The sequence below is a fragment of the Lasioglossum baleicum genome, chromosome 2 (genome assembly GCF_051020765.1).
Source record: "Lasioglossum baleicum chromosome 2, iyLasBale1, whole genome shotgun sequence".
In the NCBI taxonomy this organism is placed as follows: Eukaryota; Metazoa; Arthropoda; class Insecta; order Hymenoptera; family Halictidae; genus Lasioglossum; species Lasioglossum baleicum.
In genome coordinates this window covers 15,980,832-15,997,105 of record NC_134930.1, presented here as the reverse complement: position 1 = coordinate 15,997,105, position 16,274 = coordinate 15,980,832, and the positions used below count along the sequence as shown (strand labels likewise).

The following is a 16,274-nucleotide window of genomic DNA, read 5'->3' as shown; positions in this document are numbered from 1 at the left end:
TGTCGTGTCGTCACTGATGATACTGAAGTAAGTAAGTATGTAAAGTCTGTGTGCACATACGTATATGCTGTGTACAGACAGAGAGGATACCCTCTCTGGTACAGGTAGATAATATAGATTACATATATCTTTCCACGAACGATTCAAGTCGATTCTCTATTGTTCTTCAACGAGAACCAACAAGAACCGAGCATATGCTCATAATTTATTTGTTTGTAAGGTGTAAATTGTACAGCGAATCGTTTTTTTGAAGTTTCCGAAATCGTACTGCCATCTAGCGAGCGAATCATTAAAATCGTTCAACTAGATGTCTGCCGGCAGATTGCTTACTGGGCAGTTATTAATTGGTAATTAATTAATAATTACACATATCGTTGGCCTCATATGAAAATTGCCTAATTGTAAGTTCAAAAAAGTAAATTTTACAGGACGCGAAAAAAATGATTTAAAGCGAAACTAATATATTTTGTTTTGCACGAAGATTTTTTCAAATTATGTGTATATTTAGACACTAATTAAAGCAGTTAACAAAAAAAATTACCCTGAAATCGTAGAAATTGAAGTACCTAACAAGGCTGAAAATTCAATTTTCATAAAAAATGGATCTACATATATGTAGTAGGCAGTTTTTATATGAGGTAAACGATCGATATTACTTTTTTTATCGTGAATTAAACGAATATATACATAGGTCAGGCGACTGGGTGCGTAGCTATTTTTTTTATTGCAATTTCAATATCGATCAAGATGATAAAATCACGATGAAAATCATTTTGACATATGCCGTTTCAATTCAATTGACATTTTTAATCAGCGAACGCCGATCGACGATCGATATTCAAAATCGGTGATTGATGAATAATTTTCTCATTCGATCGATTCTAATCGAAATATTATTTTGTTTTACTTTAAATTGCATACAATCTCATATAGTTAGTTTCGTATGTATACTTTTTTCTCCGATATAGAAAATTGAAAAATCTAATTGTAAAATAGAAACTAATATTAAATTGTATGCGTTGATAAGTTTGTACGTTTTCATTCGGAGAGTTGGCAAAGCATCGCAACACCTCTCATGACCCAGTGTTCCGATGGTTTTACGGTAGGTAAGGTCATAGCGATCACGAAATTGGTCGAATGTCCTGTAGTTGACAAAATTCCGCGTCGTTCGCTAGTTTTGTACACTGGACAAAGATAGGTGCTCGCTTGTTTAATGTCATCCTTCTTCATAGGAATCAACCATAGGAGGGGAACATTTTCGTAGAGAACTTTTGGTAAACTTTCATCCAGAACCATCTCTTCCATATTGAATCGCGCACCGTCTAAAAACAATCCGTACACGTAGACACCGTCTTCCGGAGGAGACTGGATCTCGTCGGGGCGGGTCGTTTTCAATACAACGAAATCAAAATACAAAAGGTCGATGGGTATTTGGTATTTTCTCGCGAAATTTTGTCGACTCCCGGTGAGAAATGCTTGGGTGAAATAGAATCCGGAGATCCAGTAAGTCTTCGGTGGTCCGTCCTCGTACCACTTCTGTGGGTCGATTTCATATTATACATGTATATACATATGTAGTGTGTATACTGTAGAAGTAGAAAGTAAGTAGATCCAGTTAATCCTTGATCTAAGAGAACCTTCTAGTCTCTAGTCCACATTATATTTTAGATTGTCTGGTGCTACTATTTCTTTGTAACCTTGCCGATCGCGCCGAACATGGAAAAGGACAGCGTCTGTAAACACGGACTGCGCGACGGAAGGCGCACTACATACCGTCGATTAAAAATACAGTTCAAATTATATCGTGTTTAGTGTCATTTAAAACAGAAAAACGCCACAAATAAGTTGATGACAGTCACATAAAAAAATAAAGAAGTTTTGTAATTGGATTAGTACATGGTGGCTCGGCGACCTAGGCAGCTCGAGCTTCTCGGCCCCTCAGTGAAGGGGAAATTCGTTTTCCGTAGATCTTACGGTTTCCGTTCTCTTAGATCAAGGATTTACCGTACATGATATTGGAACGAACTCTATCAATATTAATCATAAAATGAAAGGAATTTGTCCGTTTTCCTTTTCACATTTTCTTACATGTAGAAACTCTAAGCGCCGTAATAAATCCTGCACATAACTGCCAAGCGGTTTCAGCGACGGATAAGAGTATTGTTTCCATAGTGCAGGTATCTTGCTGGTTAGTATCGCGTCGTAAATATCTTCGAGTTCGAGAGACATCGTGATAAAGCCTGAGGAGAGAAAAGGATTGTTAAATGCCTATTATCAGTAGAGTATCGGTATCCGGTGTCGTAATTATTGTATTCGTTGAATGTATATACGAAAATGAAGATGATCGATCGTAACCTTTGACGGCCCTTTGAATATTCTCCAAACTAGTTTTCACGCAGCGAAGAAGCTTGTTGAATCTGCCCATCTCTTGGACCAGAACTGTGTTCATGCTCTGCTTGTAAGAAGTTGGATATTTTTCTAGCGTCAGCGCGAGACTGAAAGCGGCAGGTAGCCTGTCCAGAATATCGCTCGCGATGCTACGTACTATCTCGTCGTTTGCAGTTTGCCCGGTACCCGATTTCACTGTTTCCTGTTACAGCAAATGCGATTTCCTTGTAGTCGTTAAGGGGGTAGACTCGTTTCCAGCATTGCAAGGGTGCGGAATGCGCCTTCTCATTTCTCGATAATGCAAAGATGGGGTTTTTCAGTAGTCAAAAGCGCTAAATAAAAATCAATCTAGGCCGCAGTCACCCTGAAAAGTCCTATTTTTACGTTTACGAGGGGTAATTTACATTATTTGGCAGCATGTAGCTGTTGGAACTTTATGGAAATAGATACAGGCGCAGCTTTATGCTTCCGAGTAATGCAAATTACGCCTCGTAAACGTAAAATTTATGTAAATTTAATAAATTAAGTAAATTTCGGGGCGACTGCGGCCTAGCGCTTTTGACTACTGAAAAGCCCCATCTTTTCATTATTAAGAAATGAGAAGTCGACTTTGCGTTTCATAATGTATAATATGTACTATGCGAAGTACACGTACAAATATTCATAATAGATATAGGTACATAAGTATGCAGGTGCGTCTAACCTTTTGAGATTCCCAAAGATCCTATATACATGTCCGGCGTAGGTGCAACATAACACTTTGAAAAGTTAAACGTTCGACAGTAGAAGCACAAATGAATTATTGATCGTTTTAAAAACGCGACGAAAAATGGATTCGTCGATTAATTCGTGCTTACTACTATCTTTCGTACAGAATAATCAGTTTGAACTTGAAATACAGAAGGTATACATACCACGCGATCCTGAGATGCCGTAACAATCAAGTAAAAAACATGACGAATACGACGAGTAAATACAGCGAGAAAGAAAATTCCAAAGAAACTTTTAGCAAAATACCTGAGTAAGTAGCAGCGAAGAGAACAGAGTACCCGTTTCTTGCTGGTCCTTGATAATGTCAGCATTTTCGTTCATACCGAAGACACTCGGTGCAACGATCAGAGGCAAACTTCTTGTATATTCGAGGAATGCTTCGTGTTCTCGAACGGTTGGACAGTAATATATTCTCGAGCTGTCGTCGAAGTAGTACATTTTCTCGACAAGTAGTTCTCTAAAACGCCATTAATCCGATTACCGAAAAATACAGAACACACGTACCCACTGCAGGGGTGGCTGGGTACCCGAACCCGAATTTCCGTGTACCCGCCCACCCCTACCTAACACCCAGAGCTAGAGAAAGAGCTCACTGGCAATAAAATTTGGATAGGATTGTGTTAAGAGTTCTGCGATCCCACTCGTCGGTTACTCTGCCGCCATAATTGCATTCGCCGGTTAAATATTTGATCGCGTCGAATCGCACGTCTTCGAATTGGTTGAGGAACACATGCAACTGTAATACGCTGATCCGTAGGTCGGTCTCGTTGAATTCGTACATGATGTTCCAACCGATGGGGCCAAATTTCCGTCTTTCTTGCACGATCGCGTGGAAGAAGCATAACGAATAGAGAAGCTTTTTAAAGTATTCTGGCTGAGAGCAAGATTCGAAGAAGTCGGGATCGCTGAGCGGATCGTTCGTATAAGATCTGAGGATGTTGGCTCGGAGCCCTTTCGGTGGCTCGTTCGTCATCTTGACGCTGTTTTCCAAAACGGAGGAAGGGAAGTGCTCGGAAGGATAGCTCGTCAGCCACAGTCGAAATTCGGAATGGATCGTGTCGGGCATCAAACCCTCGCAAATTTTCTCCAAGGTAGACATCCAGCTGATCGCCAGATGACAATTTTGAAGGACGACCCAATTACCGACCATCACGGCTTTCTGAATCGTCTCTTCGGCAACCGGGCCTTGACCTGTCGAGCAGAACACAACCGAACGCGTCGTTCTAATCGCGAGCCTGTCGTTCCGAATCTACGAATCTGTACTCGCCTTGTCCAAGAGAAAGGTAAAAGAGTCGAGTCGCAGAGTATCCCTGATCATCCGCGAACGCGAGCAATAATTGTGCAGGATCCGTTCCAGGCGTCAACACGAAAACCAGCGGGGTACAGCTATTCGAATCGGCGTAAGACGAAGCAAGATCGAACGGCGGTGGCTCGACAAATTGCGCACCTAGTTCCGCTGAAACATTCGATTCGATCATTTTTCGCAGACGTATATACAATACTATCGAGGATACCTTCAACGAAAATTTGTATTGCTGGAACGATCTTGTCTGGACGAATACATCTCAGCACCAACAGCCTCTCGAATGAATTCAAGTTGGCGTACGGCGAAGGGATCGGGCTGTTTTGCGGTTCCTTCGAATCGAATAAGTTTTTCCATTGTTCGGCGTTGTCAGTGAAGTTCCTCCGAATCCCCTGTCCAAACGATACCAGAACAATGAAAAATAAAGAATTAGACAGCGAGTTTCTTCGAGGTTCGTACCGTAAATCCGTCTACTTCGTCGAGATTGCACAGTTGGTTCCATTGTTTGGTCGGCAGCCAAGTTGTCGGGTTCGCGTGTGGATTGTCGATACTGATCCCGCCGGTCAAAAGAAACATCCACTGCGGCGCGGACAGTTTCCCGCGTTGCTCGATCAAATTGATCGTCAGTAGCAACGAGAACAGTAACTTGTCCTTTTCGAACAGAGATCGGCAGACGTTCGTGTAAAGGGAGAAGGTGAAGTACTTGATCAGATCGGTAAGCCGCTGTTCAACGGTTTCCGCTGGCTCCGTGTTATCGATAGCCATCTCGTACAAATTCACGAACCACGGCAGTGAGTATTGATACATTGGGTCCACGTTCGCCAGCATACCTTCGCGATAATCGGAACGAGCATTTATCTATGTATAATCTATTAAGTTGGAGGGAGAGTTCTGTCGTATTTTAAAGAAAATCTTATATAATGTCCATTATTTGTAACTGGCAACATGTGTTTTTGATTTGCTTATTTGAAATACGGCAAAACTTTCCCTCCAACCTAATACATATACTCCATAATCTATAATATATGCGCTACAGTACGATACGCTACGATAGAATACGATACCGGTGGTAAAGAAAAGTACAGTCGAGTGTACCGCGATAGCCGTGTATTGCAATCTAGCAGCATCGATCGATATCTCCGTTTGTTCAGCGGCTGCCTGCTTAACTTGTATGTCGTCGCTCAAATTCTTGGACGACGTTAATACTTCGATGGCCTCTTCGTCCTCCAATACATTCCCTTCGGCTATCGATAGTATTTCCAAGATTTTATCCTCCGTTTCTTTCAGAAGCCTGAGGAACGTTGAAAAGCGATACGCACGATCAATGGAAAAATCTCAACGGTACCGACTGTTTTAAGAGCAACGAACAACCACAACCTTTTATTCGTAGCTCCCTGTACGATCAAGGCATTTTTCTCCGATTCCAAATCCGGTCGTTCTTTCGCCACCACGATACCTAACAATTGATCCTCCAGTCCAGTCGTCGTTATCATAAAGTTCAATAGCGTCACTTTAACCGCTATCTCCGGTAAGTAGTGTGGATTTCGTAATCTAGAGGTGATGTACAATCTGCAAACGAGACAACCTGAACATGATTTTCCTCTTTCGCGGATTTTACGGTACGCAAGGGAGTGGATCGTTTGTCCTACGTAGAACTACGTACTTGAAATCGGAGTTGTACTCGATGATCGAGTCGCCGAACTTTATACAAATCGCTCCGCCCTGTTTGAACGTCTCTTTGAGTAGAATCGGTTCGAGAGCGGCGTCTAATTCTTCGCCGACGTGTTCTAACAGCACCGGTTGACCAAACTGCAACGCGTTCTCCAACACTCGGCCGTAATCGGATTGACTCAGACGGATGATGTTCAAATTATTTTGTCTTTCCATATTTTTGATCCACCTGTTGGCTTGTCCCTGGGGGTCTACGATCAATGGCCATCTTCTCGCGTTTCTAAATATTCGACGCAGATAAATAAACGCAACTCTCTCTCTCTTAATCAATTACGCAATTGACTTTCGTCGCCGACCGAAAAAAGAAACCTGAAACGAAATTCATTTGGGAAAACTTACCCGACGATAATACCGTTATCGATGGAATACGCGTCGCTCGGTAAACCGAAAATGTTCCAAGATCTTATTAGAACCGGATCTCCGAGAATGTCTCGTAATTGGAACTCTTGAGTGCAAATCACTTGCAAGTCGGTGCAACGTTTGATCCATGCAGCGATCTGTCGGATGCGGAACGTCATCGTGAATGGTCCCATGTATGCTACGACGCCCGACGCGATCACAACGTCGCCCGTCAATCGGTGGTATCTATCGAGTACGAGAAACATTCGGTTATACTCTGACGTGTATGCACATCGTGAATGTCAGAATATCCGACTCAGGAGATCACGAATCGATGTACCTCTCGCCTAAACTGCGCGCAGTTTCCGACCAACGCGTGTATTCTCCACCCAATCCTCCGATTAAATCCTCGGCGCGTTTCAATTTGGTCTCGCAATCGGTTACTTTATCGGACATGGCTTGAAAAGCCGCCCTTCGCTGTGCCAAAAGTTCTTCCAGTCCCCTTAATCTTTCCTACTCAAGAAGAAAAACCAAATATCGATAAGCAGATCAGGATAGATCGGAAAGATTGACTTATTTCAGAGTATTTCTTCCCGAATCGAACCTGCACTTGGTGCAATTGTTCTCGCTTTTCCTGCAGAGTGCCCATGGCAGTGTCGTAAACCAGTTGAGCTTCCGCGAGAGCCTTCCGCTTCGGGGCGACAACTTTCGATACTTTATCGTACTCCGACATCGCGTACACCCATCGGCAGAGACCCTCGCACGCCGTCGACACCTTTTTCACCTTTTCGGGATCAAAGTCCGGATTAGTCAAGTATTGTTTACGAATTTTGTCGATCACGCTGTCCGGTATGTTGTCCTTGTCGAAATTCAGCAACGAATCGAGAAACTTTGCGTCGCTCAGCATTCGCAGTGCCGCCTTCCAATAGTCGTCGGCCTGCGAACCGTCGGGTTGTTGAACTCTTTGAGGTTTTACTTGCTGCAGATAAGAACGTTCGGTCACAAGATATCGTCCAATAATTCTAATAATAGTAGAAATTCGTAAAACGGCGAAACGACAACCTTCAGAACGCAAATAGTCTCGATGACCAGTTTGACTCCGTACGGTGGTTGTTTCATGGCCCTAACTATAGCTATGTCGGCGGTGGTCAACGTGTCCAAAGCTGCTTGAGCGCGTTTCAAGATCGGCATTGCCTCGGCCAAATCGGCGTCGCACTCGGCTTTAATCGCAGCCGCTTCGCTCGCGTAAACCTACAAGTTTTCAAAAGAGGATCTTAGAATCGCAAGGAATTCTGGAGGAATTATTAGGAAGAAATTTCAATCGTTTCGTTGAACCTGGGCTGCGGACTCGTCGATTTTCACGATCCTTTCGAATTCTGCCACCTCTTGTCTTTCCTTGTCCACGTCGAGCAGCATTTTCTCAACTTCTTGCGTTGCGGTGATCAATTGCGGCTGCAACGACCTCAGAGTCTCCTGCATCATCACTACTTGAACTTGCGTCTCGTCCAACTGACTCAAACCAGCCTCGTATCGAGTCTTTGCCGTGGTGATCTCCCTGTTTGTCGTCGAAACGTTGTCGATTCGATTTCGAGCATGAAAGCGGACCAAGTAGTGGTTTAACAGGTATAAGATCGACTAATATGTATTATCCGGTCAATTACTTACTCGCGTTTCTTCCCTAGTAAATCTTTGAAAGTGTTTATCATTTCGAGGTAGGATGTCGGAGTAACGTAAACGCGTCTGTTCAGTCGAAGGAAAAACTCGGTGCTCAGGCTCTCCGTGGACACGTGAAAGAATTGGCACATGTCGATTCCAGCCATTCGTTCGTGGTCCGTCAAGTCGATCATCGACAAGAACCTGGTCGCGACCGCCAACAAAGCGTCTTCCGGCCACGGCTACAAACATGTAAAGTCAAATAGTTTCTGTTCTATTCTAAACTAGTTACTCAGCGAGAGCAAACACTGGCGTTGAAGCGTCTTTATCGAAGTACAGGGTGCCTTAAAATCGTATAAATGTGGAGGGGCTGATTCTACACGCGAAAATAAGTCGAAAAAGTACAATAAATTTTGTTCATTTGACGAGTTGTTTTCGAGAAAATTGATTAACAATCCGTCAAGTCCGCGAGCCTAGCGTTCTCAAGAAGTAGAATGAGTCGGGCATGAACAGACGCGTCAGAATTTTCAAACTGCAATTTCTCGGAAAGGAGACAAATGAAAATAATTTGCTCTATATTTTCTCATGTACTACGAATCACGTTATAGTGGTCAGGACATATAATTTTGAAACAGCCTGTACACGTACAATTTATCGTGTTTCTACCTGGAGCCAGTCGATGGTGCAGCAATTGACCAACGCTGGAAATTTTCTGATTCGATTTCGGAAATTGGTACCGATCGGCGACATTACGACCACGATGTGCAGCTGATCGCGAACTATCTGAACGAAAAGATTGAACAAAGCCACCGCGCTCCCGTCCGTCTGCACGGATCGGTCGCGTTGTCTGTCTATCTGCTTCATCTGCTCGGATATCTCTGCCAGTTCGTCGGCCATGAATATGTTTGGTATCTAGAACGAATCAAAAGGAGAATAAGAGATCGCATTGTACCGCATCTTTACGTTACCTCTCCAGAGTTGAGCATATTGCTGATGTCCTCCAGAAAACTCTCCTCCTTGATCTGAGTATCGGAAAAGATGAAGGTCGAGTGCAGTTCGGTACCAGTGACGCGCTTCAGAATAATCTTGATGTCTTCGTGCCACGCGTGAGGTCCGTACTGTTGAGTGACTTCGACTTGGAAGACGTCGTAGTCGCTTATATGAGACGCCAATCTGGTCAACGACTGTCTTCCCGAACCTCCGACTCCGACCAGAAGAGCGTGACTTCGCGGTTGTTTGATGATGCGAGAGATGCGAGACAAGTGCTCGATCGCGAATCTAACGTGAGCCATAAAAATGATTCGCGAAATCATTCCTCGAGATCGCTGTTTGTCGGTGTTTAACCCTTTGCACTCCTTTGTCGAGTGTGACTCGACATCAGAGAAAGGAAAATATAAATAATTACCTAATCGTCTTATGTTTTAGTTGAAACAAATACAAGTTCCACAAATATAAATTACGACGAAGTTTGAGAGAGCTATATTCAATATAATTAGTAAACAAAATTGTTTAAAATAAGTAGCAGTCGAGGAACTGTCCTTCGAAGTAAATTTTAAACAAAACACTTCAAATATTAGGGATTTGTTGGCCACAAAATTGAAAATAATCCCGAGTGCAAAGGGTTAATCTCTTTAATCGTACCAACCGAAACAAGACCAAATTCATCGGCTTCCTACTCATCGAGTTGTACTCGGCCAAATAAGTTTCCACCGTTTCTCGCAAGTGCTCGAGATCAGGCACCTCCTGGTAGAGACGAGTGTCCATTTTTGTGTCCGCAAAGTCGCAGTACACCAAATTACGAAGTTCCATCTCGGTGATCAGTTGGCCATTCTGCGGAGTACCAAAACAATATTAGCGACTAAAGATCTGAGACTAGGGTACCCGCCCATCCCTAGAAATTAGCTTATCGCGACGCTTCTCGTTCGCTTACCGCTTTGTTCGCGGGAAGCAGGTCCTTGAACAAATCCTCTATAACCACGTCCATGCGACTCTTCAAGGTAACGCGTACTTGATCCACCAGCCAAGATAAATCATCGTTATCGATCAATCGATCTCCAAACACTCGGAGCACTTCGTGGACCCAGAGTCTTCTCATGCTTGTTATAGTCGCCATTGTCTCTGGAACGGACAGCAATACACCCTATGGACAAAAGGGTCGTTCAAGTCGCTAGGACACCGAAACCAAACCAGAGACTCAACTCAGACCTGTATGACTCTGGAGAAATCTCGAAGATTGAAGACGTAGTGACACTTCGTGGGCGTTGGCAGCAGGTTGCCAACGCTTTGCTTGTACACGTCCAAAGTCGCTACGACAATCTCGTCGATGCACGGATCGAATTCTTTACTGAAACCTCTACGATACGCCAGGAAAATTGAGAAAAAATTGTCAACTGACCTGGGAAGAATATTGATCAACGATGTGTAACGAACGAACCTTGTGTCGAGATGCCAGAGAACGATCTTGCTAAATATCATCGTCATTACCGCGTCCTCGAACTCGGATATCGTTAGAACGACAAAATGCCTCTTGAATCGAGGAGTAACGTCCTTTCCGCCCTGGACAGGCGGAGACATCGCGCACATCAGCTGAACGTCGATCAGTTTCACCATCGATCTGTCTCTTCTATCGTACCTGCAATGAACTCGGCAATACTTACAGGTCTCACATGTATAACGCTTTATCTTAAGGGCGTAGTCTCGTTTCCAGGATTGCAAGAGTGCGGGATGCGCCTTCTCACTTCTCGATAATGCAAGGATGGGTTTTTTCTGTAGTCAAAAGCGCTGAACATCCAATTTTTACTTTTACTAGGCGTAATTTGCATTATTTGACAGTATGTAGCTGTCGCAACTTTATGGAAATAGCTACATGCGCAGCTTTATGCTTCCGAACAATGCAAATTACGCCTCCTAAACGTAAAAACACGACTTTTGGGGGTGATTGCGGCCTAGATTGATCTTTTATCTAGTGCTTTTGACTATTGAAAAATCCCCCCGCATACATTATCGAGAAATGAGAAGGCGCATCTCGCATCCTTACAATCCTAGAAACGTGTCTACCCCCTTAAAAGAAGTCTACCCCCTGAAATTCAAAGTAAGAGCGAGCATACCATTCTCCTTGGTCCAACCACTGACGTAACAGCTCGATGGGAGGTTGCGCGCCGTAAATTTCCTTCGAAGGCATCGAAAGATCGTCGACAAAGATGATCCAACGTTTACCTATTGGTGCGCCGTACACCCCTTTTCTTCTCCTGTCGAGTTTCACCAAGATTGTGTCCTGGGTCTGGTTCGTGGTAGTTTGCGCGGAAAAATTTATGATCAGCGGCTTGTTCACCGCAGGATTGTTCTTTTTCAGTAAAAAGTCAATAATGTAAACAGACTTTCCTGTACCGGTCGGACCTACGAACAGCACTGGCTTGTCTTTGTTCACCAACATCCGGAACAAAGCCGTGTACCGTACCGTTTCCACCGTCGGTACTATTATCTGATTTACGGGAATGTCGCGAGGAATCGACGGTCCGTCCAATAGTTCGTCGGTCCATAATCTCCACTTCCCTTTACCCTGCAAGGAGAGATCCGATTTCTCGTCTACCGATCACGTCGAAAGTCTTCGACTTTTCTTTGTTTTTCTCGCTGGTCTCACCTCCTTGATGAACCTGTAGTCGAAAACCGATCTGTCCCGCGGCATCAAAAATATATACGGCTTCAGAGGAGGTTCTATCGGCTTCGTCAATCCAAACAGTTCCATCAGGCTCGGAGGGAAATCTTTCTCGAGAAAACCGCGATAAAGAATATTGAATTGTTCCCTGTAATTTCCTCCCATCGTCCCTCCTAGAGCCCAGATACATGAGAAGAAAAATGAGCCCTGAAAACGTTTCGAGAATATTTTTCAGAGACACGGTTTCTACGATTCGGACGGAATTGCGATCGCGCTTAGAATTAACCTCGACTTGTGCTCGAAGATCCAGCTCGCTTATTTCCTTTGCTACCTTTTCGTCGTGGTATTCGTCGATGAAACAATCCATCAAGTAAGTCAGAGAACGAACGAGATTTGCATCCGGCATCGGACATATTTCCTGTTTTACCAACAAACAATCGGAGAGTAAAAATAGGAAAAAAGGAAGAAAGAGAAACGAATATTCCTCGAAAGGCACACCTCAACGTCGCTGTGCCGTAACCAATGGAGCAAGGGATCGCAAAATCTTCGGAAAAGCGATTTGTACAAGTAATTTTTAAACCATTCGTCCATCACCGCTGGAGTATTGGCTATCCAAGATTGAAGAAACGGTTCCCAGCCTAACGCTCCCGGTTCCATGTAGATCATGCCTGGATCAGACGCCGTTCCATCGATTTTGTGAAAATAAATAGGTGTGCATAAAACGGAAGAGCTTTCGTACCGCACCGGGAGACAGTGGCCGGCGAGGCTACTTCCAAATCCATCGTTTCGAATATCAGATTCGTGTACGGGGCCAACTGGATAATCTCTCCGCTCATCAAGCAAAGCTTTTTGTTATCGTCGAGTACCGTATTCATACTTTCTATCCATATCGCATCGATAGGACCGTCGAAGATCAACCACTTACGATCGGTGCTCGTCGAAGTGGCAAACGCACGATAACTGATGGCTAGAACGCCGTCGCTCCATTCGTGAGAAATTGCATCGAATTGCCCGTACAGTTGACCCAACGTTACGGCTTTCGGATTGATCGTGAACACGTCTACTCGATGCTCGTTCATCAAATTCTGCGGAAGCACGGGAACACGAATAAGGATCTGACACAATCTCGCCTTATGCTATATAATATCGCGCTAGACTCGTGGCCGAAGATTTTCAACAAAGTCTATGTTGAAAATCCTCCTAGCTGTAAAATAAATCATTGGGGAAGAATAGGCTAATTTCGAAGGGCTGGAGGACATACTCGCTCCTCGCACAGCTTCAACGCGTCCGCCAGAACTTTGTAAGCTGAAGTTTTTCCACCGAACGCAAGCCCAACGATCATAAATCCATGCCTGACGATCATCATCTCGTACATCTGTTGTATCTTCTCTAAAAAGACGGGCGTGCATTGGAGATTGGATGCTGAGCAGGCATCGTGAGCGCACGCGTTCAGATCGGTGTAATCCGGTTCCGGCAAGATAACTCCAGGAAAAAGATCGGACATGATACCCTGCATCGAAAAAGCTGATCGTCGAGATACATTTTCGAGTTGCATCGTCGTGTTCTATCCCGATACGTACATTGAACAGCGGTACATCTTCGGACAGGAATTTTGGCAAATTAACGTCTTTGATGCTGCGTAACACGATAATCTCTTCGTCTTGGTCAGGGTACTTTATCTTGAGATTGCCAGCCGCTACGAGAACCGATTTCACCGCTCTCATCCCGTAATCGTAATGATTTTGACTGGACAGTTGTTCGGAACAAAGTCTGTAGGTGGTCACGATTTTCACCGACAGCGGTCGTGCTTTATAGAATCCGTAAGAGTACAGAGTGTTCTCGCCTATCAAAGCGTAATCGGGAACCTGTAAAGATGTCGTTATCTGTATACAGCACCCAACATACTTCTCTTACCGTTTCGATCCGAACGATGAAATCGTTATCGTTAATCGTCGCTACCGACCATCATAGCAACCGGTCGAAACAACGCTTTGAGATTATCCGGAAGTTCGCTTCTACCGGCGTAACCAGGATTCATCGTGATGAATACGGCACACGTAGGGTCCAAGTTGATGTCGGTACCTTCGAATAGAATCCGTTTGTCCCCGCTGTTGATGGAACGTTGAATCGTAAGGATTTGCTGCGCCACAACCGACAACACTTCCAAATCGATACGATTGAATTCGTCGAAACAGGACCATGCTCCCGAGCTTGCCAATCCCTAGCAATAACAATTTCAATCAATTAATGAATTCACGTCCTTTTGTATCAGTTGATGATTTAAAGGTAAATGAATGTAATGAAAAATGTTTAGAGTGCATTGGTGGAACAATCTAACACTTCTTGTAGCAAAGTACGTTTCTGACACAAAATGTCAAATATCTCATCAAGTATTGACATTTCGATGACCTCGGCTTAGTACTTTTATACGTATGATAAAGGGATCGATTGGTTTAACAAAAAAATTGGGTTGCATTAAAGAATAAAGTGCAATTGCACCTAGCGGGTGAATCGGTGCATCTACATAAAAAATAAGGTCATAGGAAGTTCGGACGTATTATGACATACGATTTTTTTTCTATTTTTACTTAAAAAAGAGCAATAACTCGTAAAGACAAGATAAAATCGAGTATGGGGCCAATTCGTACCTTAAAGAACTTGCCCAACGCGATGTAATCAAGACCGTCGGAGCAATTGAAAACAACACATTGTTTCGCCACGGCTTTAGCTAAATCCTTGGTCGTCTCGGTTTTACCCGTTCCGGCGGGACCCTCGGGCGCGCCGCCAAGATTTAAACTTAACGCGCTGAACAAGGTTCGATAACATCTGTCGGTTAACGGCGTTATCACGAGCCTAGACGTGTTGCCTAAATATTCGTACGCATATCTCAACGAAGTATTTATCATCGTCGCGTACAAGTTGTCGTCCTGCGAACCAACGAAGATTAAGTAAATGCGGGATAAACGAGATCTTCTGTTTTAAAGTTGTTTTTTTCATCGATAATAGTTTCGATTTACCGTCCAATAATATCGCAGCTGAGCCAACCAAGCAAAGCCCGTCGCATCGTCGACGCCTTGATCGAACAACGACTGTACCAGGTCTCGGCTATGGACGTCCAATGTCACCAACGCTTCTACGATAGAACAAACAAGGGGATAAGACACCAGGGGATCTCAGAGAATTTCTACATTTTTCCATATGCGGGCTAAGGTAAAAGCGCCAATAGTTGACCAGTTAAGAAAAATTCTCTCCGTAAATAATAGTAAATACCTTTAGCCTTTATTAAATAGAGGGACTCTATGCGTGAAAATGCTGTTTGAAGTTTGAACTTCTTACATTGTTACACAATGCTAACTTTTTTAAAAGAACTGTATTATTCAAATTTTACAGACAGTTTTGAAAACTCAATAATTGAGAAATAGTTGACCACCTATAGTAAAGCCAGAAATACTAAAGGTGGTTACATTGATATTATTATTACTACAAATTACAAGTAAAAGGGCAAATACAAATGAAAAGAACAATCTAATTTAGGAACAGAGTAGGTAAATGTATCGTGATTTGCTTGATCTTAATTAATATATTAAGATATTAGAAGAAGAATTGAGAAACTATATTTATCTGCCGCACCTTCTTCGAACGATTATTAAGTCCTGAAACATTATTTTTAACGTTTTGCTGCAAAATGGTCAACTACATACTGATACGAGGTCAAACTGCCTTTACCTTAAATAGCACCGGCAATTGTTTTCTAGTGGTCGATTCGTACCTAAAGTTGTTCGATTCTGCGTCGATAACTTTCCACGAACCAGATCCACGATTTCGTGCAACTCGTGCGTACAAGTCTCAACATACTTTCCTAAACTGGCCAAAGATTCCCAGAGCGCCTTCGTTACATCGGCCGTCCAATAGAGTTTGCTGACGCACAGGATAGTCTGTCCAGGCCAGATCAGAGCCCATCGCGAACGAACTTCTTTTAAGTAGCCATCCTTTGCATTGATCACCTGTAACATGTAACGCGTAAGCAACACACCGTGAACAGAAGCTTTTCGATTTACAATTCGAATCGAAGTTGTTCGAGTTCGAAGTATCGAGAGAACCGGTTGACTAGAAATTGTTACGATATTAGAATTCGTGTTCACCTGCGCTCTGACGCTCTTTTTCATAGAAATTTCGAGCTCGAGTAACCACTTCTCCACTTGACCTCGAGCCGCTTCGGTAGAAATGATGTTCTCGAGGATAATCTCCTCCCCCTCGGACGATTTCATCGCGGTTATCTCCATATCGTAAGTGAAACTTAGTGTCGCGATACCTTCGAAACATTTCTTCAAGTGCGGTTGTACTCTAACGTGAAAAATCGCAAGGGATACAGATATTCAAATTTACAAATACGTGAAAACGTAATCTTTACAGGTACACGTATGTACAGGGTGA

At 43.5% G+C, this 16,274-nt stretch overlaps 1 protein-coding gene across 1 annotated transcript in view; it reads right to left on the bottom strand.

The window, feature by feature from the left end:
* Window positions 1–125: 125 nt before the first annotated feature.
* The window catches only part of LOC143221410 (dynein axonemal heavy chain 7), a 26,855-nt gene continuing 10,706 nt past the window's right edge, over window positions 126–16,274 (bottom strand). Inside the window, exons 13-49 of the mRNA XM_076446868.1 lie at window positions 15,983–16,184; window positions 15,610–15,844; window positions 14,858–14,973; window positions 14,489–14,767; window positions 13,804–14,061; window positions 13,421–13,705; window positions 13,102–13,350; window positions 12,580–12,925; window positions 12,339–12,508; window positions 12,127–12,258; window positions 11,826–12,047; window positions 11,293–11,744; window positions 10,620–10,817; window positions 10,391–10,538; window positions 10,116–10,325; window positions 9,831–10,015; window positions 9,154–9,463; window positions 8,852–9,097; window positions 8,198–8,427; window positions 7,868–8,087; window positions 7,595–7,783; window positions 7,137–7,511; window positions 6,873–7,045; window positions 6,533–6,778; window positions 6,126–6,413; window positions 5,840–6,031; window positions 5,527–5,753; window positions 4,922–5,292; window positions 4,674–4,854; window positions 4,427–4,615; window positions 3,753–4,350; window positions 3,406–3,616; window positions 3,303–3,311; window positions 3,092–3,112; window positions 2,356–2,590; window positions 2,089–2,240; window positions 126–1,536 (exon numbers count right to left, since the gene is read on the bottom strand). Of these exons, the coding sequence (XP_076302983.1) occupies window positions 1,039–1,536; window positions 2,089–2,240; window positions 2,356–2,590; window positions 3,092–3,112; window positions 3,303–3,311; window positions 3,406–3,616; window positions 3,753–4,350; window positions 4,427–4,615; window positions 4,674–4,854; window positions 4,922–5,292; window positions 5,527–5,753; window positions 5,840–6,031; window positions 6,126–6,413; window positions 6,533–6,778; window positions 6,873–7,045; window positions 7,137–7,511; window positions 7,595–7,783; window positions 7,868–8,087; window positions 8,198–8,427; window positions 8,852–9,097; window positions 9,154–9,463; window positions 9,831–10,015; window positions 10,116–10,325; window positions 10,391–10,538; window positions 10,620–10,817; window positions 11,293–11,744; window positions 11,826–12,047; window positions 12,127–12,258; window positions 12,339–12,508; window positions 12,580–12,925; window positions 13,102–13,350; window positions 13,421–13,705; window positions 13,804–14,061; window positions 14,489–14,767; window positions 14,858–14,973; window positions 15,610–15,844; window positions 15,983–16,184 (8,848 nt within the window). The 3' untranslated portion in view covers window positions 126–1,038. The remainder of the gene's footprint in view (window positions 1,537–2,088; window positions 2,241–2,355; window positions 2,591–3,091; window positions 3,113–3,302; window positions 3,312–3,405; window positions 3,617–3,752; window positions 4,351–4,426; window positions 4,616–4,673; window positions 4,855–4,921; window positions 5,293–5,526; window positions 5,754–5,839; window positions 6,032–6,125; window positions 6,414–6,532; window positions 6,779–6,872; window positions 7,046–7,136; window positions 7,512–7,594; window positions 7,784–7,867; window positions 8,088–8,197; window positions 8,428–8,851; window positions 9,098–9,153; window positions 9,464–9,830; window positions 10,016–10,115; window positions 10,326–10,390; window positions 10,539–10,619; window positions 10,818–11,292; window positions 11,745–11,825; window positions 12,048–12,126; window positions 12,259–12,338; window positions 12,509–12,579; window positions 12,926–13,101; window positions 13,351–13,420; window positions 13,706–13,803; window positions 14,062–14,488; window positions 14,768–14,857; window positions 14,974–15,609; window positions 15,845–15,982; window positions 16,185–16,274) is intronic.